Consider the following 19,897-nt stretch of genomic DNA (forward strand, 5'->3'; position numbering starts at 1 on the left):
TAAAATATTAAGCACCTGTTAGGACCACTGCTGGTAAACATAATTGCTGTCTAACGACTTTGGAACAGCTTTTTTTGCTTGTTTGTTTTCCTTAAAGCCTTTCGCCAGACACTTATCCTGAAAGGTTTTCATATTTTGGTATTGTCAATAAAATTTCCTGAGGAAAGGTGGTATCTTGTGCTAGTTCAAAAATTTAAATAATTTGTGTTCACAACTTGACACCTTTCAGAGCAGTTAGTGATTCATTTTTTACCTGATTTTTCCAGAAGAACAAGCTTTGTCTTTTTTTTTGACATAAATACAAGGTAAAAACTAGTAAATCAGTATAGAACAGGTGCTGGTGTAGGGTTTCTGCTACAATGAATCATTTTCTACCTCACAAGCTTCAAATTGCAGTTTCAAATCTGAATAATTGAATTTAAATTATTAATTTAATTAATAATTTTATTTAAAATAGCAAATGAGTTACGTTGAGTTCTCCACTTGGGGCAATAGACTGAGATTGAGAGGTGCAGTGAGGATGGAAGTAGAGTTTGACAGTATCTGGATCTTATTTATGGATTAAAAATGTATAAACTTTTTTCTGTAAATCAAGCCAAATTTCATGATGTGCCTTGATGATACTGTAAATCATGTTCTAATCTATATAGTAGAGAGAGATGATTTTTCTAACAATACTATCTTCAACTAACCTTTTCTTTTTTTGAAAAAGTTTCTGTATTTTTGAGAAAAATACAACTGCAATTTGTAGGGAGACTCCATTGCTATAGGAAATAATCATTTGGGTCTTCAGCAAATATTTAAGTAGACAAGCTCAGTGGCTAAAGCATAGATCTGGATCTAGACTGTGTGAGTTAAAAAAAAAAAAAAGATTTCTCTATGTGCTGCGTGACCTTAGGCAGATGACTAATGTACACATCTCAGTTTTATTACCCGTAAAACGGATACAATAGTATAACAGGACCTTTTCACAGTCTTGTGAGTTTAAATCTATGAATACACATAAAGTGCTTAAAACAATGCCTGGCATATAACAAGAAGTCAAATGTTAAACATGATTATTAGGAATCTTTAGGAATTTATTGGTCATTTATTGAAAGGAAAACATCCTTTTTCAGCAATATGGAAGGTAAGCCTTTATGGAAATTAGGGCAAGTGTATTTCTGAAAGGAAAACACTGTATAAACATGTGTCTTGATTTTAGTTGCCTGATAAAAGATTTCAGGCAAATGTTTATTTCCATGTCATTGAGCCTTAATATTTTAAGGGGAGTGACTAACTACAATATGTAATCAAGCTTCCTGAACTTTATCTATGAGCAGATTGTCAATCATGGCTGATTTGGTGGTGTGTAGATCAAAGTTCCCAATTAAGAACTTGGGAATTAAAAATATCGTTTCTACTTTAGGATAATCTAAATTAACCTTCAATCCAGTACTCTTTACAATATGGTGCCAGTTAGTACTCTAAGACGATTTAATCATAACCATTCCTTGCTCTTTCTTTCTCTAAAAGAAAACTCTGAAACATCAAAAACTCTGAAAGGGTGGGGTGGGTGAAGAAATGATTCTCAGATTCAAAGATCCCATTACTTCTGGTGTGTATCATCTGACATTTTAAACTAGCTACACCATTGAGATTAAAGACAATGCAATTCTGTTTAACAAATATTTAGCTTTGTATGAACTTCACTGAGAAACTATAATTAGTTCTTTATAACCCAACTATAATTAGTTCTTTATAACCAATTCTTACAGTTTGCCACGGTTAAATTAAACTGTTTCATACTGTAGTCTCTATATGTATAGGTATAAAATTTTAAGTACTGTTGGTAATATTAGTGTAATAAGGAGTGAGATAATATAAAATCTCATAAAAACATAGCTGATTTCTTATATAGCATATTAAAATGAATATTTAATAATTCTTAATTGTTGCATGGAAAATACATTATATCTGAAGAGTATTTTAAAAACTTCTCAGTCTTGCATTTTTTTTATTTGAGGCAGTAAATTTCAACTATAAACTATGTAAGAGTTTTAGCCAAAAAAAAAAAAATCAGAATCTCACCTTTCTCAGCTATAAAATGTACAGAATTGAAAGCTGATGCCTAATATATTTTTCATTAGATACAGATGTTCAATGTAAAGTTCTTTCTTCAAGTATTCATGAAAAGCAGGTATAATGCACAAAAACTAAAAATATACCTTTTGGTAAATTGCTAATGACTTTTTTAATGAAAGCCACTTTTCTTTTTATGATTTATAAGTTCGTTTAAGTTTATTGTGGTCATCTTGTCCCTTAAATTTATGGGTGGAATCTTCAAATTGCCATGGAACTCAATGGAATCAGACTACCTAAAGATCTCTTGCAAATGTAGAAAATTGTTTCAGCAATTTGTAAAGGAATAATCCAACAACTTAAAGCTTACCTTCTGGATCTCGAAATGTAAACACGTTTGAAAAATCATGATATAAAAAAACCCATTTGCAATATTTATTTTTCGTACCTGTTGGCAAATTCAGGAAGAATGCATGATAAACTCTGTCATACTGGCTTTTTGTAGCTTGAGACTGCTACTCTCATTTCTGAATTGAGTTTAGCTGCATACAATTTTGAAATAAAAGCAGTTCTGCACAGGCTACCTGTGTGGTGAGTACTTAGAGCTACTGAAGTTTTTCCACCTGCAGAAATCATTATCCTAATTGGGGGCTAAACTGTGAACTATCCAGGAGGGGAAAAAAGAATGACATTTAAAAAAGTGACTCTTTTTCTCTTTGTACCCATCCTTCCCTCTAAGGGCAGAAAATCACTTTAAACAGATGTTTCTTAAAATCCAAATATATTACATATTGCAAGTTTAACTTGTGAGTAGTTTATATGGCTCTCCAGTTGGATTGCATTTAAGTATTCATTTAAGTGAGCTACATGCATTTTTCTTTATTTTTGGAGTTAGATGTAAAAAATATTTTTTTTCTTTCATTTCAGATTAATAGGAGGGTACATACGATTTGGTTACATTGTTTTGTTTATGAGGTAAAGTTCAAGTTGTCGCATCCCATGTACTCCATACTAAGTTGAAATTTGTAAATTAACAACAAGTGCACATGGAAGAGAAAAACTCAATTAAATTTAAGAAGGGGGAGGGAAGAGGAGGTTTGATAAGTTCCCACCTAATGGTGACAATGCACAGATAAGTAGCAAGCTTCCTGAATAAAGGTCACATGCACATTTTTCTTAAGATAACAGATAAGTCTGTGAGGGTCTCAGTATAAAGTTTTAAAATACTTCCTCAATTTTTTTTTTCCTTTTAACTTAACTGCATGTTACAAAAATAACACCTAATGTTTCCTCAAAATGTTCCAGGAGTTGATTTCTTCATTTGTTAATTCACACGCTCACTGAACACATGTGCTAGAAATCTGCTATATGAATATTATGCTTACCTTTAGAGAAGAAAATATATATATATATATATATATATATGTACCTAAAGAGTTTTTTAACATTTTGAAGAAGACAAGAGCTTTATATAACACCTTTTACTAGCAGTAGAAGAAAATGTTTGATAAGTGCCAAAATAAGTGATATTCATGAGTATAGCAATAGAGAAAAGAGATTGAGATGCACTGAGAGAATCTCTTTCTGGGGTTACTTTGTCACCCTGGGTAGAGTGCCATAGTGTCACAGCTCACAGCAACGTCAAACTCTTGGGCTTAAGTGATTCTTTTGCCTCAGCCTCCCAAGTAGCTGGGATTACAGGTGCCTGTCATGACACCCAGCTATTTTTCAAGATGAGGTCTTGCTCTTGCTCAGGCTGGGCTTGAACCCATGAGCTCAAGCAATCCAAGTGCTAGGATTACAGGCGTTAGCTGCCATACCCGGTGCTGGCCATGGTATTAAAGTTGCCAATGGTGGTTAATTTTATTGTTCTATTTTAAGTTGAAGAAAAAAATATGGTGTTCTTGTAATCAGACATAGGATAAACTCAAGAAACCTGTCCTACTTTCTCTCCTGCCTTGTGGGTCAGAGTAATTGAATGGGCCACTGAGGATGACAATTGAATGAATCACAGGTCAAACTGGATTATCACTGGTAAAGCTGGTTACATGAACTGCTTGGTCTTCATTTGCCTTATTACTGAGTGATGAAAAGTTTCACCCAGGATATCATTTTATCACCTATTATGTGCAATAAAATGTTTATGCAGTTAGAACTACACGATGAAAATGTAAATTGTTGAGATTCTTGCAACCAAAAGAAAACATATAATTCCAAAGAAATAATTCTTCCCAGTAAGTTTCTATTCCAGATACGTAACTCGGCTGGAATAGAAATTTTAGTGATAAAAATTGTGTGCAGTGTGTTATTTAGTGTGAATCTGACATTTGTGTTAGGAAATGACCACGCCTTTATAATGCATCATTTCATTGTTTCAGGGAAGGAGATTACAGCGGAGACTTTTATGGAGAAGTTGGATAATGGTGCCTTGCTTTGTCAACTTGCAGAAACTATGCAGGAGAAATTTAAAGAGAGCGTGGACGCTAACAAGCCCACGAAGGTAAAAACGATCCCAGGGCGTGAATCATTGCTAGGTAGAAGATGACATCTGTAGTTGCTTATGAGTTGAGTGTAGTTTGGGAGCTTGTTGTGAATGGATGCGTCCAGGTCTGCAGGAACAGCAAAGCACAGAGGGCGCTTTCTAATTAGGTACCATGTTATTAGGACTCTAATTACAGAAATTATGTAATTATTTTTGTAAGTCTAATTAAATAAAAGCTTATGTATAAACTGTATGAATTTGATGCATTGATTAAAACGTAGGAGAGAAATATTGTATCATTAGGCAATCTAGCCAAGAAAGAGTTATTGAATAGGTCTTTGTTTTCAAAAATATTATGGAAGAAAATTAGAATAATATATCTAAAGTGTAATTTTTTGTCTGTTTTAAATAAGTAGTAGCATCGAGCTAATTAATGTTGGACAAATTATTTTATTTCTGATTGCTCAAATTTCTTTTCTGCAAATTTATTCTAATATTCTTTTTTTTTTATTGAATAGTAACTGTGTACATTAATGCACTTCTGGGGTACAGTGTGGTGTTTTCACAAACAATCTGAAACACTTCCATCAAACTGGTTAACATAGCCTTCATGTAATTTTCTTAGTTATTGTGTTAAAATGTTCATAATCTACTCATAGAAAGATTCACTTGTACCCTTGTAAGATAAACCACAGAAGTGAACCTTTGAATCCCCCTCCCTCCACCTATTCCCCCTTCCTCCTCCTTCCCCATATCTTTAGGTTGTTATTAGGTTATAGCTTTCATATAAAAGGTATAAATTAGTTTCATAATAGGGGTATTTACATTGGATACTTTTTCCTCCATTCTTATGATACTCTGCTCAGAAGAACATTCTCCAGCTCCATTCATGTGAACATGAAGGATGTAAAGTCTCCGTCCTTCTTAATGGCTGCATAGTATTCCATGGTGTACATATACCACAGTTTGTTGATCCATTCGTGGATCGATGGACATATTCTAATATTCTTTTCTAGTTATTATAAACACCAGACAAAAGAAGGATGTTTGCTACTTTTAGAGGAAAACAAAACAGATGATACTTTAAACATCTTTAATAGAGATTGAAAAGGAATAAAAAAATCAGTCTAAGATAATGTTGAAGACAGTGAATGCAGAAAGCAACTGTTAAACTATTTCTGCAACTCTGACAAAAAAAGGCTAAAATTGATTCTTTTGTTTGTGTGTATCAGGATCGTACTTAGTTTTGGGATATTATGTATCATTCTGTACAGTATTATATAACATACAAAACCTCACCCTTATTTTTTAAATCTTAAAGGCATCTCTGTGAAGGTATTAATTCAGTAGCTTTGTAAATTTGCTGCACATTGGAATTACTTGAGCATCTTCAAAAAAAAAAAAGAAAAAAAAAAACTGCTATGACCTGACTCTATCACTGAACATTCTGATTTCATTCAGAATGGAATGAAACCTGGGAATTGGAATTTTTAAGAATCTCCCCGGTTATTTTAATGTGCAACCAAGTTTGGTAACCACTGGATTATTTTATTCTTTCTCCATGGAAGGGATGCAGACACTTGAGTGATTACATTGCCCTGCTAGTTAAGTGACCAAGCCAGACTTGACATAGACATCTTTGTTCAAAGTCTAGTGCTCTCATTCTGGCTCCCTATGGGTAACACAGACGTAAAGAGACTCTGTATGAAATGCTGCATGTCAAGGTCAAGGCTAGGACACCGATTCTTCTATGATTTCCACTGTAGTGTCGCTGGCCACTGCTTCAGTATCTTGGTGAAAAAAAAATGCCTGGATGGTGGCTGTGGCTCAGTGAGTGAGGGTGCCGTCCTCATATACCGAGGGTGGCGGGTTCAAACCCAGTCTGGCCAAACTACAACAAAAAAATAGCCGGGCGTTGTGGCGGGTGCTTGCAGTGCCAGCTACTCGGGAGGCTAAGGCGAGAGAATCGCCTAAGCCCAAGAGGCTGGTGTGAGCTGTGACCCCACAGTACTGTACTGAGGGAAACAAAGTGAGACTCTGTTTCTAAACAAACAAACAAACAACAAGAACAACCAAAAATCATAATGCCTGATAGGAGACCATTTGTATAGAAAGCTTACTGTAAAATAATTAATGGAAAGAAAACAATTGAAAAAAATTGCTGTGCCAAGACTCTCTTGAGAGCATTGGCTTCCTTCACCTGGCCCTGGTGCTGAAACCCGTACTTGCGTACTTGTAGTGTTAATATTGCTCATTATCGAGGACAGAGAGCCCACTGCCTCAGTTAAGGTCAGCTGACGTCTCCGTAGTAATAAAGATGAAACAGTCCTGTTAAGGCTAGTGTACAGTCTTCTGGTTTGGGTCTGTTAGGTAAGGCTTTACTCTGTTGTTTGTTTTGGGCCAAGGTCTTGCTCTGCTGTCCCAGCTAGAGGGCAGTGCACCATCATGGCTCACTGCAGCCTCAGACTCCTTGGCTCAAGGGATCCCCCCACCTCAGCCACCCAAGTAGCTGGAACTAAAGGCATGCACCACCATGACTGGATACTTTCTCTTTTTTTGGTCTTCCCCTTGCTCAGTCTGGTCTGGAACTCCTCACCTCAACCAGTCCTCCCACCTTAGTTTCTCAAAATGCTAGGATCACAGGCCCGGCCAAGTTTTTGCTTTTAAAAACAAAATCAAAGATCCCCGAATAGAGAACTGTCATTATTAGACTGTCGAGTGTAATACAGCCTCAAAGCATCAGCCTCTAGTTCGAAGACGTGGATATTATGTTTATTTTCCTTGGGTTCTAGTTTTATTATTTATTTATTTTTATTTTGAGACAGAGTCTTGCTCTGTCATCCTAGGTAAAGTACAGTGGTGTCATGATAGCTTGCTGTAACCTTGAACTTCAGGGCTCAAGAGATCCTCCTACCTCAGTTTCCCTAGTAGCTGAGATACAGGCACATGCCACCATAGCCAGATAATCTTTTTCAACTTTTTGCCCTTTCTGAATTGGACATGTCTGAGCAATATTTTTCTTGTCTATATGAAGATTAATAATTATGTATATACCTTCAATCGATCATTGCACAAAAATGCTCTTGATAAATATTCTCTTTTCCCTGTGTGAAAATTAAGAGATCCTGATAGAAACTTTAGATTAACAAGAAGAAAATACTTGATAAATGCTCATGTTTACCATGAAAGCTGCTATTTGGCAATATATATGCATTTCCCCCAAATCTCTATGATAATATGTAAGGTTGAGAACATTTATGGGTCAGAATTTTTAGAGCTACTTTCCTTTTGAAATATTTATTTTAATATTATGTAATTTTTATCATAAAACTATAAATTATAAAAGAAACTAGGGGAATTTTCTGTTCAAAGTTAAGTGAATTGCAGCGAGATTTATTAAACTTGAAATACTTTTTTGACCCTAAGCCATTTTGTTTAATTGAATACAAAGCTAAAAGGTATTCTGTTTATGATAAATATATTTTGGTATGAAAACTTAACTTTGTTACTTGAACAAGTATGTGTTTAAAAATACCCACTATGACCTCACTCTCCATGCTCAAAACATCAAATTTCCTGTAAGTTAGAAGCTGACCTGATTGCTTTTGACTGAACTGCCTTCTGGGTCCTTGGCACCATTTACATATTTCACAACCAATTGCCCGTGTTATTCAGCTTAAATTAATAATAGCATATGCCTGACTATCTATAAAATACTAACATGGCTAGCTTTCATACTTCTTGGAGGAGCCTTTTTTTTAATTAAAAAGCTAAATGGTCAGTGTGTTCATGGATGTTATTGTTTGTCAGTATAATTTTGTCAGATGAATAGTTTTCCATCCAATTTTTGTTCCTAAACAGAGAAGATGTAAGAGATCGTATCATATAATTTATTATTGTTAAATGTAAACTTGAATGATAACGGAATCACTAAGCCCCAGGTAGTTAGGATTACAGTGACTATTTCACATAGGAAAAAAAGAGGGGGCTTTTAAATTGGATATGAGTAATCTGGACAATCTTGTCTGCTTTTGTGGGTGTGCATGCATGCCTGTATGTGTGTGTTTACAACCATATTCCACCTTGGTGTTTGGAAGTTTGGAACAATCACGGGGCAGTCAGATGAGTTGGTCAATACTGTCTTCGAGTCAGTGAAACTATGCATATGCTGAAACAGAATTACCCTTAAAAATACCATCAATGAAACTCAGTCCCATCCAAAGCTGTGTCCCAGGAAAGCCCTGGGTAATTTTTTTTCTAACTTAAATCTCATCTCCTCATTGTCAGAACAATGTTTTTTTATTTTTCCTGATTTGATAGTTAATTTGAGGATTTTACAGCTGTATAAACATATTTGAGTGAATAGGTTATGCCTGGTATGTGTGAAGTAGGTCTATGAGAAGAATGATTTAAGTACTATTAATATTTGAAAGTAAATTTTAATGAATGAGTTACACAATTTACACATCTGATGTTTTAGATATAAATGCAGGACTCTTGTACATCCTGCTGTGGTTTGATAAAGTCCTCTGAATTGAAATGTATTCTGTCCTATGATTCTTTCTTTCCAGGCATCAACAGATCCATGTAAAAATAGTCTCTCTGCTTACGTAAGTGCTAAGGAGTTAATTTCTCACTTAGTGTGGGAGCAATTTAGAGACTTCCAAGAGTTAGGCAGTAGTTGGATGGAAGCATCTGAGACCCGTGGACATAAGTTTAATATATAATTTGATTTAGTTTATATGTACCAAATTATTATAAATTTACTATAACTATAAATCTCAACACTCTTTTGGAGCTGAGGACCTTTAAAGGCAAAAATGGAAATGAAACTAATCTTTTCAATATTCGATTAGGAAGAGAAAACTCAAACACATGACAAGTCTGTGGTTAGATTTTATGCCTTTTAACTCTTAGTTTCCTGACTCAAAATTGGCATCTCTGATCAAGACGAGGTGATGGTTACCTTTATGCATAAACTTTCACTTCCTGGTCCAAACAGTGTTCCACCAGACAAATCCTTCTTACTGTACATTTATCCTGTTCTTTGTTTCTACCCATCATAACTTTTCAATTCACGTACAAGACTCTCTCAACCATGGGGTTTCAACCTGGGCAAGACATTCACAGGGTTTAACCTCTTTCTCTGCTAACATTTCTTTTCATCTGTCTCCTTTGAGTGTCTCTGCCTCAGACGTAAGAGTTTCTCTAGGTTCAGAGCTTCTTTTGGCTTCAAAGAGCCCTGGGTGGTTAGATCAAGTTTGAAGCAGATGAAGAAAAGACAGAGAAAGGGGGGGGGGGGAAACAAAAAACAAAAACAAGAACTTGTGTTACTTAGTAGAATGCTACATTATGTTCCAAGGAAGGAACTGAACACGCGCCATCTAAATGTAGAATCCAGGCCTTGTTCAGGGGAAAGAACATCCTAGTCAGATAGAAGGCCTACAGTATATCTGCCTGTCAGGAATACCTAGTTCTCTGAAGGAACAGATAAAATGCCTCAGGAAGTTGTTTTGTAACATCTGGAAATAAGATGTAAGGATTGTAGAGTTTTCCTCTCAAAAGAAAAAAAAATCAACACCACTTTTGTTTGTTTTGATTAATAAATGTTGATCGACAAGTTTAATCAAGATTAAATCTTATCAAGATTAAATTCAGAAAACTCCAGAGATTTGTATTTACTGGTGACATCTCCGACATAACAGGAAGAATGAGAGAAGTAGTAATTTTTTTTATGTGTGTGAAAATAAAAAACAATCTGGTATTTATCTAGCATCATTCATTTCTGGGCATAGAACTAGAAGGATTTTATTTAAAAGAGTAATTGTTCTAAAATGGAAATATAATGGCAGGGTTAAAACATCATAGCGTAAATCATGATGACGATTTACGCTATGGGGAAAATATGGGTGGAATGATGTGGAAATAAAATGATTTTTTGATAGGTTTGTTGTTTCCTGGGGCTAAAGGATAATGAAAAAAAGTAGAAAAAACAAGTAGTAGATTAGTGGTGCAAATCTACTCCTTATACAAAAAAGTATAAAATATCCACAAGCTTTAAATAGACTAAATTATGTCCCAGTACAAAGTTGAACTTCCTTTTCATTATTTTTACAAGGCCTTGACCAGCTGGCCAAATCTTTCACCTCTAGGTCAGAGATAATAAAATATCTTGTTCAGTTTATTTTTCACTGAGAGTTTTAAGTTCCAGACCGTCTCTTAGATAGATGTCTGAATGGGGTTTTGATGCCATAGCAATACATGTTGGTGTATCCAATGGAATGGCAAGAATAATCTGCAGAGAGCCTCACTTTTGTATCTCACCATAGTCAGCTGGTCACAGAGACTCAGTAATGGAGGGATATGAACAGACTGAGGGGAGAAAAACAGCAGTGTGGAAAACATGGGCACGAAAGGGCATGAGTGCTGGACTCATGGAACGTACGTAAATCTACAGGGCTAATTGAGCTTATCTGATATACAGCACTTCTTCTCGATGATAAAGTAGCTCTAGACACAATCAAAAATATGACCAGTGGCTCACAGGGCACGAAGTACTAAGTCCATGACAAACTATGCAAGTTTTATGGTCACTGGTGTCCCATGATAGAGTTCTGTCTTCACTGGACAACAGCAAGCTGGGAACATTTGCATGGTGTCCTTTCCCAGAAGGGCATGTTCCTACAACTAGTTGCCAGGCCCCCTTCCTACATTTTCATGAGAAATGCAGGTGTTTAATGAAGCTATGTAGTTTTTCCAGTATTACTGCTCTCCAATGTCAAATCAGCAAAATACCATCTCTAGTAAAGGAAGTTGATGCCTTGTGGGACGTTGAAGTCTCCACAGTCCCTGTTGGTTATGTCACAGAGTTGTGTGCAGGACAGGAAGATTTCTGTTGTTTCTACCAAACATATGCAAACTGAGTCTGGATGTTTTTATTTAACAGTTTTAAGAAAATTGCATTTTTTCAGACCAACGTATGAATGTCAAATATGAAGACATTGACACTACAGCAAAAAAACAAAACAAAACACATCTGTAACAGCAATCATGATAAAAGACATTACTTTATTCTATTTTTCTTGCTGTTTTCCAGGTCCCATTGAACTTTTATATTGTCTCTGAATGATTGGAGATGTGATAGAAATCATTTTCCTTGTGATCGTCAGATCATACATAATAGTGTGAATCTGTGACTTTTCGATAGGTCTTTTTCTATAGGTAACTTTTTGATATTGCTGTTACTACATAGATTCTTATGTGTCAGGGATGTGAATGACACATGAGAATATCCATGCAAATTTTTTATTTAAAAAATTATAAATATAACCTATGTTGTCTCAAAAGTGTAATAGTCATGATGTGAAGAGGACATAAGTCAAAATGCTACCTGTTACTTGATCCCCACGAGGTATTTTTCTTTCCTAAATGCACAGGAAGCAATTCAGGTCCCTTCCATGAAGATAAGAAGGAAGCTTTACAGTAAAGACGTAAGGTCGTTACTCCCTTTATTTCGTGAGATTTGGGTCTATAAATTGTCTCTGCTCTGGGAATTGGGTGATAAGAATATTCTCTCATTGTATGGGCTTTTTGATTACATAAAATAAGAAATTAGGGAGTTGATGCTCAATTTACATCTGAACACACATGATTAATGTACCATAGTCCGATTTCCAGTGGTGTAGGTCATTCTGAGCGATTTAATCAGCCTGCTGTGTGTCCCGGCCACCATGTCTACCCCGCCTCTGGAAACGGAGTACCACCACGTGTCCCTGCCGCTCTGAGAATCTCCAATCCCATTAAAATAAAGAAGCTTCCTTTAATAATAGCTATCCTTTACTGGAGTAAAATGAGACAATACATTAGGAAGTTTTTTCACTCACTTAGTCTTTAATTCTTACTGAAAAGTGGAATCCCTTGGGCTCCACTGAGCGTATTATTCAAAGGTTTGCTTAGGTGAGCTGTACATCATGAATTGCCCCACTTCCTCAAGGTTTCAGTTCCTTTATATTACGGCACGCGATTTCTGGCCTTATCCTGTGGGCAACCATCAGATCTATGCTTGTATTTGCAAATTTTTATATGAACACAGTTTATTATTTTATTGAGCATTCTTTAATCAAAATTGTAATATTGCTAATCACAATAAATATTTAAAATCCCATGCTCACGACGCAGAGCCTTTCCTCCCCTCACCATTTCTTTGTTTATTTATTTACTTATTTCAGGGTAATATAAGGATACAAACAACTAGGTTACAGTATTTGCATTCGTCAGGTAGAGTCCCTCTGGTACTTGTGTCCCAAGCAGAGGCAAATTTAGGACCGTCCCTGGCTACCCGTGCTAGCATGTCGAATTCAAAACACCTTGTTAGTGTTGTCAGAGTAAATTAATTCTGCTGAACCTAAAATCTCGTCGTGCTCTCCTCACCCTAGCACCCTCGAAGCCTATTACATAGATAGAGAAAAACCCTGCCACAGTACACTTAATGGCATTTAACGTTTTAAAGGTATGTTGGAGTTGTATAACTAGTTGGCCAGAAATTCTCGAGTCTTGCTGTGAGATTAATCTAAATTCATCCTGAGCCAGGCTACAATATTTTGGCACCTGGTAGAGGTTGTCAGCTCTGGCTTAAAACATGGGTTCTTTATTCTGTGGCTGGCTGAGATTTTTAAGAATAGAGCCATTGTTCCAGGAATATCCATGTTCATTAATATTCTTTTTTTTTTTTTTTTTTTTAGCCTGGGCCAAGAAACTAGCGGGAGTGGGGGAATCCACAATGTACCTTCCCGGTACATAGTAGGGAGTGCTTGCCTGATCTCTCAGCCTGCCTTTCCTCTTCATATCTCTTTCCATCCCACAAATTAAGAATTTTAAGTCTTTTTCCTTTGAGAACAAGACTGGCACAGGGATAGGATACATGTGTAAGCAAAGGACAGGAAGCAACAGCAAATACAAGTCATAGTCTTACCTAAATTCCGTGTATTATATCTACTCTGTGGAAAATTCTTCCACATCCAGCTCATAAATGAAAGAATCTTGATAGGGCTTCCCAAGTGTGACAACAGAATTTGTATAAATTTCAAAATTTATGATATTCACCAGTAGCTATGAGGTTGATGGATTTTTTAATAATTTGCTCTAATTAATCATGTTAGAGGTAAGATTCTATCATAATTTTTGTTCTCCCTGTGCAAGTATTTGACCATGGTTTGTGAAAAGGTGATCAAAATACATAAAACAAAAATCTTTAAGGAAAATTGAAGTAAGGTTCCACCAGGCAGTTAATTAAAACTATTATGTTGTTTTCCTGTGTTTTCTCATGGTTTTAAAGTTTATCATCTTTGAGTTACTAATTTATTGTGTTTAATTTTATTATAGTAAGTAAATATTTAGTTTAATATCTAATTTTTATTCATTTTTCTGTATCTCTTTTATGAAGAAAGCCCCCAAAATCATCAGCTTAAGACCCCATGAAAAACAGCTTTTTCCACCCCCTAGCATGGGCTGCTGGTTTTCCACCCCACAGTTGTGTTCCAGTATCAGTCTCAATACTAATTCCAAATACTACATGTGTTTCTGAGTCCTAAAAGATGAACTTTACTCTCTAGCACTAAATAAATAAAAACAAAATCTGACTAACATAAGCAAAAATATAATTTATTGGAAAGATAAGAGGTTTATTTTAGGTAGGAAATTGAACCCAGGCTTGGAGGGCCTAAGAATTAGACAATTTCCAGGGGTTATGTAGCATAATTACATGGACAGTCATTTCAGACTACCACTGTCAGAATTAATAATGTCAAAGATTTTTTAGAGGGGGCAGCTGAACAGATGTGGTTAATAGTGTGGACTCAGGAGCCAGAACACCCAGGCTTACGTCACAAGTTTACAGTTTATTGACTTGGGAAAGTTACTTCTCTGTGCCTTAGTTTTCTTGTTTGTAAACTGTAGATACCAATAATAATAGCACCTACCTTACTGTTATGAGTACTGAGTAAGTTAATATACACAAGTGCTGACTAGTACCTAATATGAGAGTTCATTAACATTTACCTGTTAACATTATTACATCATTCTTCTCGAGATTAGAATTTCAGCAGGCTGGAGCTGATGAATAGCCAACATCTGACCAGGTCACACTGTCATATCTTGACTGACAGTTGCTCAGACTAAATAATAAAATGAGAGAAAGATTGATTCCCTAAGCAAAATGAGTATGTTCCCATCTAAGGAAAGGAACAAGGATCCTGGATGTGTGGGGATGTCTCTTATCATCTCTACACTCTTTTGGTAGAACTGGCCTCCGTCTTTACAGTTCCCCATCTGTACATTATCCCCCAACACATACCATATTGTTATACTCAGTTGTTTCTCATTGTTCCTTGTGTTTATCCCTTTGCTAGGCTTTTTTTTTTTTTCTTTTTTTTTATGAGACAGCATTTTACTCTGTCATCCAAACTGGAGTGCAGTGGAAGGAACTTAGCTCACTTCTGCTTTGAACTCCTGGACTAAAGTAATTATCCAATTATCCACTTTAGCTTTCCAAGTAGCTAGGACTACAGGCACACACCACCATGCTCAGTTAATTATTATTATTATGTATTGTAGTTTTTTTTTTTTTTTTTAAATAGAGACAGGCTTTCACTGTGCTAACCAGGCTGGTCTCAAATTCTTAGCTTTAAGACATTCTCCCATCTCAGCCTCCCAGAGTCTGGGGTTATAGGCATTAGGCACTGTGCCCAGCTAGACTCTAAGATTCTTGAGGACATGGGATGTGCTTTATTTATTTGTGATAGTGTCTGGCATATAGATGCACAGTGTATGTGTTTTTGGAAGAATGAATGAATTAATGAATATTCCAATACCAAGTATAGATATTTACTTTTAGGTCCAGAATGTAGTTATCTAGCTGGGCTTTAGAGTTTTAGAAATCCTGGATTTTTATCTTGAGGACTTTTATTCTCAATAAATTTGACATTCCTCCCTCTGCTGGTTTTGTTTAGCTGAAGAGTCCTTGATGTGAAAAATCATGAGGAAGAAAGCTGACTTTTTAAGTAATGGAGAAGACACGATTGGAGAATTTTAGGGTTGTATAGGGAGAGAACAAATATCTGAGGACATAAAAATACTGACAAGAGACTGGACAAAGTAAAAGATAATTCATGTTTAAACTAGTTAGTAAAAAGTGGATCCTAGAGGAAGTTGATCATTTAGTTAATTGTAGATGTTATTATACAGTCACATGGCATGGTGTTGAGTTCAGAGCATTATTGAAAGGTAATAAGGTTGACAGAAAAGAGCACATTAATATCCAAATGGTTTGTTCGGTTTGAGGATTATTTTTCAAGGCCTATTCATACCATTTGCCAAAGGTCCCATAAAATTGGAATCAGACAAGTGATAACTAGTGGCCTTATAAATGCTCACCATTGTGAATTAGAAAAGAGAATAATTGTAGGGCCTTTCATGCACTCGGCTCTCCAGAGATGCTTTTGGCCTGCAAGGAGGTGTTGTTACAGTAATTAAGGGTTGTCTTTCAATTACCAAAGGACCCATAAAGATGAAATCATTGTTGTTGTTTTACTTTTGCATCTTTTCCCCAATAACTGCCCCTTTTTCCCAGTAAAGTAGTTGGTGAGTGAAATGGGAATATAAGAGCTTTTGTTTCTTCTCAGAGCCCCTAATTAGCCACCTTTCCAAAGCACTGTTTAACAACCATGGTAAGGCTACAGTTTCTGTAAAACTTCAGGAGAGCATACAATTATAGTACAATGCACAATAAAGACCACTATTAGTTTTCTGAAAATGTGTTATTTTAATAACCAATGGGTAAACTCCCATAGGCAATAAAAATCATGGAGTACAGCAATTTCATCATTTTGTTAACCTTCAATAACATTAATAGTACCAATTACAAGTATTTCATGGTAATTGAATTCTACTTATATATGTTAGTTTAAAATTTGACACAAATTTGTTGAGATGTGTTGGTGCTGAGAAAGATGGATGTAATTTAAAGATAGACAGTGTTCTCTGAAGGAATTTACTTTCTAATTGGGAGTAATATGATATATGTAGTAATTTAAAGCTTGTGAGATCAAGCTTACAAAATGGAAAAAATAAATTGGTTGCAAGTGGTCTCAAGTCTTAAATAAGAGAAGGACAATGTTTTATTACATAACTGAATTTAAAGTAGAAGTTAAAAGATAAAATAGTATACACTAAAAGTTGTCACACTTTTAAAATTAAGCATATCTCATCTTCCTAAATCAAAAGGAATATTAACTGATAATAAAAATATCTACTTTATAATATGTACAAGGTCTGGCAATCACATGCTTATGTCGGCGGCACTGTACAAACAACTTGGTAAGGTTGCGTAACTTTGTTATATCTGAGTCTCATAGTTGTGTTCATGTCAATGAGTGGCAGTGTCTTGCTGAGTGGTGTTCATTATCACTGAGGGTTTCTGTGTCCCACCATGAGAATGTCAGAGCTTGAATTAGAGCAATGAAAGAACCTTAGTAAATTTCTCACTAAACTTGGCAAGAGTGGAAGTGAAATCAGGGACATGTTAGTCCAAGTTTATGGGGATTATACCATAAAAAAAATGCCAGTGTATAAATGGACTAAATGTTTTTCTGGGGGGAGAGAGTCACTGATGAATAAAGGTCAAGGTGACCAATAATGAGCAGAACTGGTGAAAACATTACAAAAATTTGTCAAATTGTATGTCAGAATCATCAGTGGACTACGAGAAGCACAGCAGATATAGTAAACATCAATAGAGTACTAGTAAGAAAATCTTCACTGAAAACCTTGGCCAAGGGTGGTGCCTATAGCTCAAAGGAGTAGGGCGCCAGCCCCATATGCTGGAGGTGGTGGGTTCAAACCCAGCCCTGGCCAAAAACTGCAAAAAGAAAACCTTGGCCAAGAATTCATGGAACTTGCATCATGACACTGCACCAGCTCACACAGCACTATCAGTGAGGGAGTATTCAGCCAGTAACCAAATAACTGCATTGGAACACTCTCTGTACTCACCTGATCTGTCTCTTGATCTAGAAAAATGACTTTTTCTTACCTGAAGTAAAGGAAATATTGAAAGGAAAATATTTTGAGAACATTCAGGATGTCAATGTTAATACAAGGATGGCTCTGATGGACATTCCTGAAAGAGTTCCAAAATTGTTTTGAAGAAGGGACTGGGTGCTGGCACCAGTGCATAGTTTCTCAAGGGGAGTAATTTGAAGGTGACTCTAGTGATATTCAGCAATCAAGTACATAGCAATTTTTCTAGGATGAGTTCATGAACTTAATTGTCAAACCTCAGATATACAGGGTGGACATAAAGTTCATTTGTCATTTACTTTGTTAAGCTATTTTAAATTTCACACTGTCTACCCTGTACATACAGTGTACATTGCAATGCCCAATGTACATATATATGAGCTTATTACATTAATTTGTAAGTGAGTTTTAATGTGACCATTCTGACTGCCCATACATTATTTTACTCTTTGCCCATTTTTATTATCACAAGGTTAGAATATAAATTATTCTCAATTGACTTTCCTCAATGGATCATAGAAGAAATTCTCTCTCCCTCTCATTATAGAACTCTTTTGTGGGTATCAGAAGAGACTAGTTACCTAGAAGTTGGGCTGAGTTTATTTGCAAAAATTATTTACAATAGTATGAGGTTTGTTAAAGTATCTAGAAATGGAGGTAAACATCGTATAAAACTATATTGAAGCTTTACACACTTAAAATTATTTGGACAAGAATGTTGGTCCTAGTCAAATGGAAAGTGATGATGTAGAAAATGGGGAATCAGCCTTTGTGAAAAGCACTCACATTTGAGATGCCTTTCTTTTAATATGCTAAGAAGCAAATGGCAAAAGTAAGAATTATTTCAGAATTTCCCTTACAGTATAAAAAGGTAAAACATAATCTATTATTGTCCAATATGTCCTCGTTCTTACTTGTTGTAGGCCAGTAGCCACTAACCTTTCTATATGAGCAAGAACAAGTCTTCATTTCTCCGAACCCTAACATTCTCTTCCTACTGGGTGTGCTTCTGACAGGTCATCATGCTGAGATGTGAGGGAGGGTGTAATGAGCCCTCTTCCGTACTATTCTGAGAATCCCTGCAGTCCACAGCAAAGGGGGTGGATGGGTGGAGGGAGGGTGATTGGGGGGGTCACCTCTATGGTTTATCTTCCAAGGGTACAAGTGAATCTTTCTAAAAGCGGAGTATGAATGTCTTAACTCAATAACTAAGAAAATGACATGAAGGCTATGTTAACCAGTTTGATGAGAGTATTTCAAATTGTATATGAAAACACCACACTGTACCCCATGATTGCATTAATGTACATAGCTATCATTTAATTAAAAAGAGAGAGAGAGAAGTGATGAGGAAAGACTGGGGGAGAGCATCTAATTAAGAAATTTGCCCAGATTTCAGAGGCTGTAAATTCTGTGAATTTGCCTCTGAAGGACCCCTCTTCAAAATTATTTTTTTCCTTTCGAAAGCTTATGCCACGAACTGTTGTTTGGCAGTGTAAATCATGATTGCAATCAAGACATACAAGACATAAATATAAAATATTGAAATTGAGACTCCAGGAAGTATAATAATAATAGAAAATTAACAAATTGGCTCAGTGCCTTTAGCACAGTGGTAATGGTGCCAGCCACATATACTGAGGGTGGAGGGTTTGACCCCGGCCTGGGCCATCTAAACAACTGCAACAAAAAAATAGCCAGGCATTGTGGCTGGCACCTGTAGTCCCAGCTACTTGGGAGGCTGAGGCAAGAGAATAGCTTCAGCCCAAAAGAGTGAGCTGTGATGCCATGGCACTCTACCGAGGGTGACATAATAAGACTCTGTCTCAAAAAAAAAAAAAAAGAAGAATAAATTCTGGATTTAAAAAGTGAGGTTAATATGCACACCACATGTGCACATTTTTCACCTAGAGGCATTTCCACTACCAGCTGAATGTTGTTCCTTGAACACAAGAGTAAACCTGACCAAATTTTTCCCCAGTGACATCATCTCTTGCACTTACCGGCTCACATTCAGCATTTCAACTCATGCAGACACACCAGCAACACTAGGCTGTAAATGGAGTGTAACTGAGGGCCTGTTTTCATGATATTTGATAGCGCTAGTTGTGGCCGCTGCTTTCAAAGTACCGTGGATGTAGAATACTATTCTAGTACGACTACTTTGACCTATCAAGAAACGTCACTCCTACCATCTGGAAGATGGAAAATCAATGATTTTAAAATGAGCTGCTACTAAATGTGTTTGAGAAATCCAAATCATTTGAATAAATCAATAGT

General features: G+C 36.0%; 1 protein-coding gene across 3 annotated transcripts in view; it reads left to right on the top strand.

Moving 5' to 3' along the window:
• GAS2 (growth arrest specific 2) overlaps positions 1–19,897 on the top strand; it is a 122,902-nt gene that overhangs the window by 6,023 nt on the left and 96,982 nt on the right. For all 3 annotated transcript variants that reach the window (XR_002770850.1, XM_003781188.2, XM_023507574.1), the window contains exon 2: positions 4,440–4,561. Coding sequence is in view for 2 of the 3 variants with exons in the window: in XM_003781188.2 (XP_003781236.1) it covers positions 4,440–4,561 (122 nt within the window). In the remaining variant the exon portion in view is untranslated. The remainder of the gene's footprint in view (positions 1–4,439; positions 4,562–19,897) is intronic.

The sequence above is a fragment of the Otolemur garnettii genome, unplaced genomic scaffold, assembly GCF_000181295.1.
Source record: "Otolemur garnettii isolate 467f Iridium unplaced genomic scaffold, OtoGar3 scaffold00001, whole genome shotgun sequence".
Classification (NCBI taxonomy): domain Eukaryota; kingdom Metazoa; phylum Chordata; class Mammalia; order Primates; family Galagidae; genus Otolemur; species Otolemur garnettii.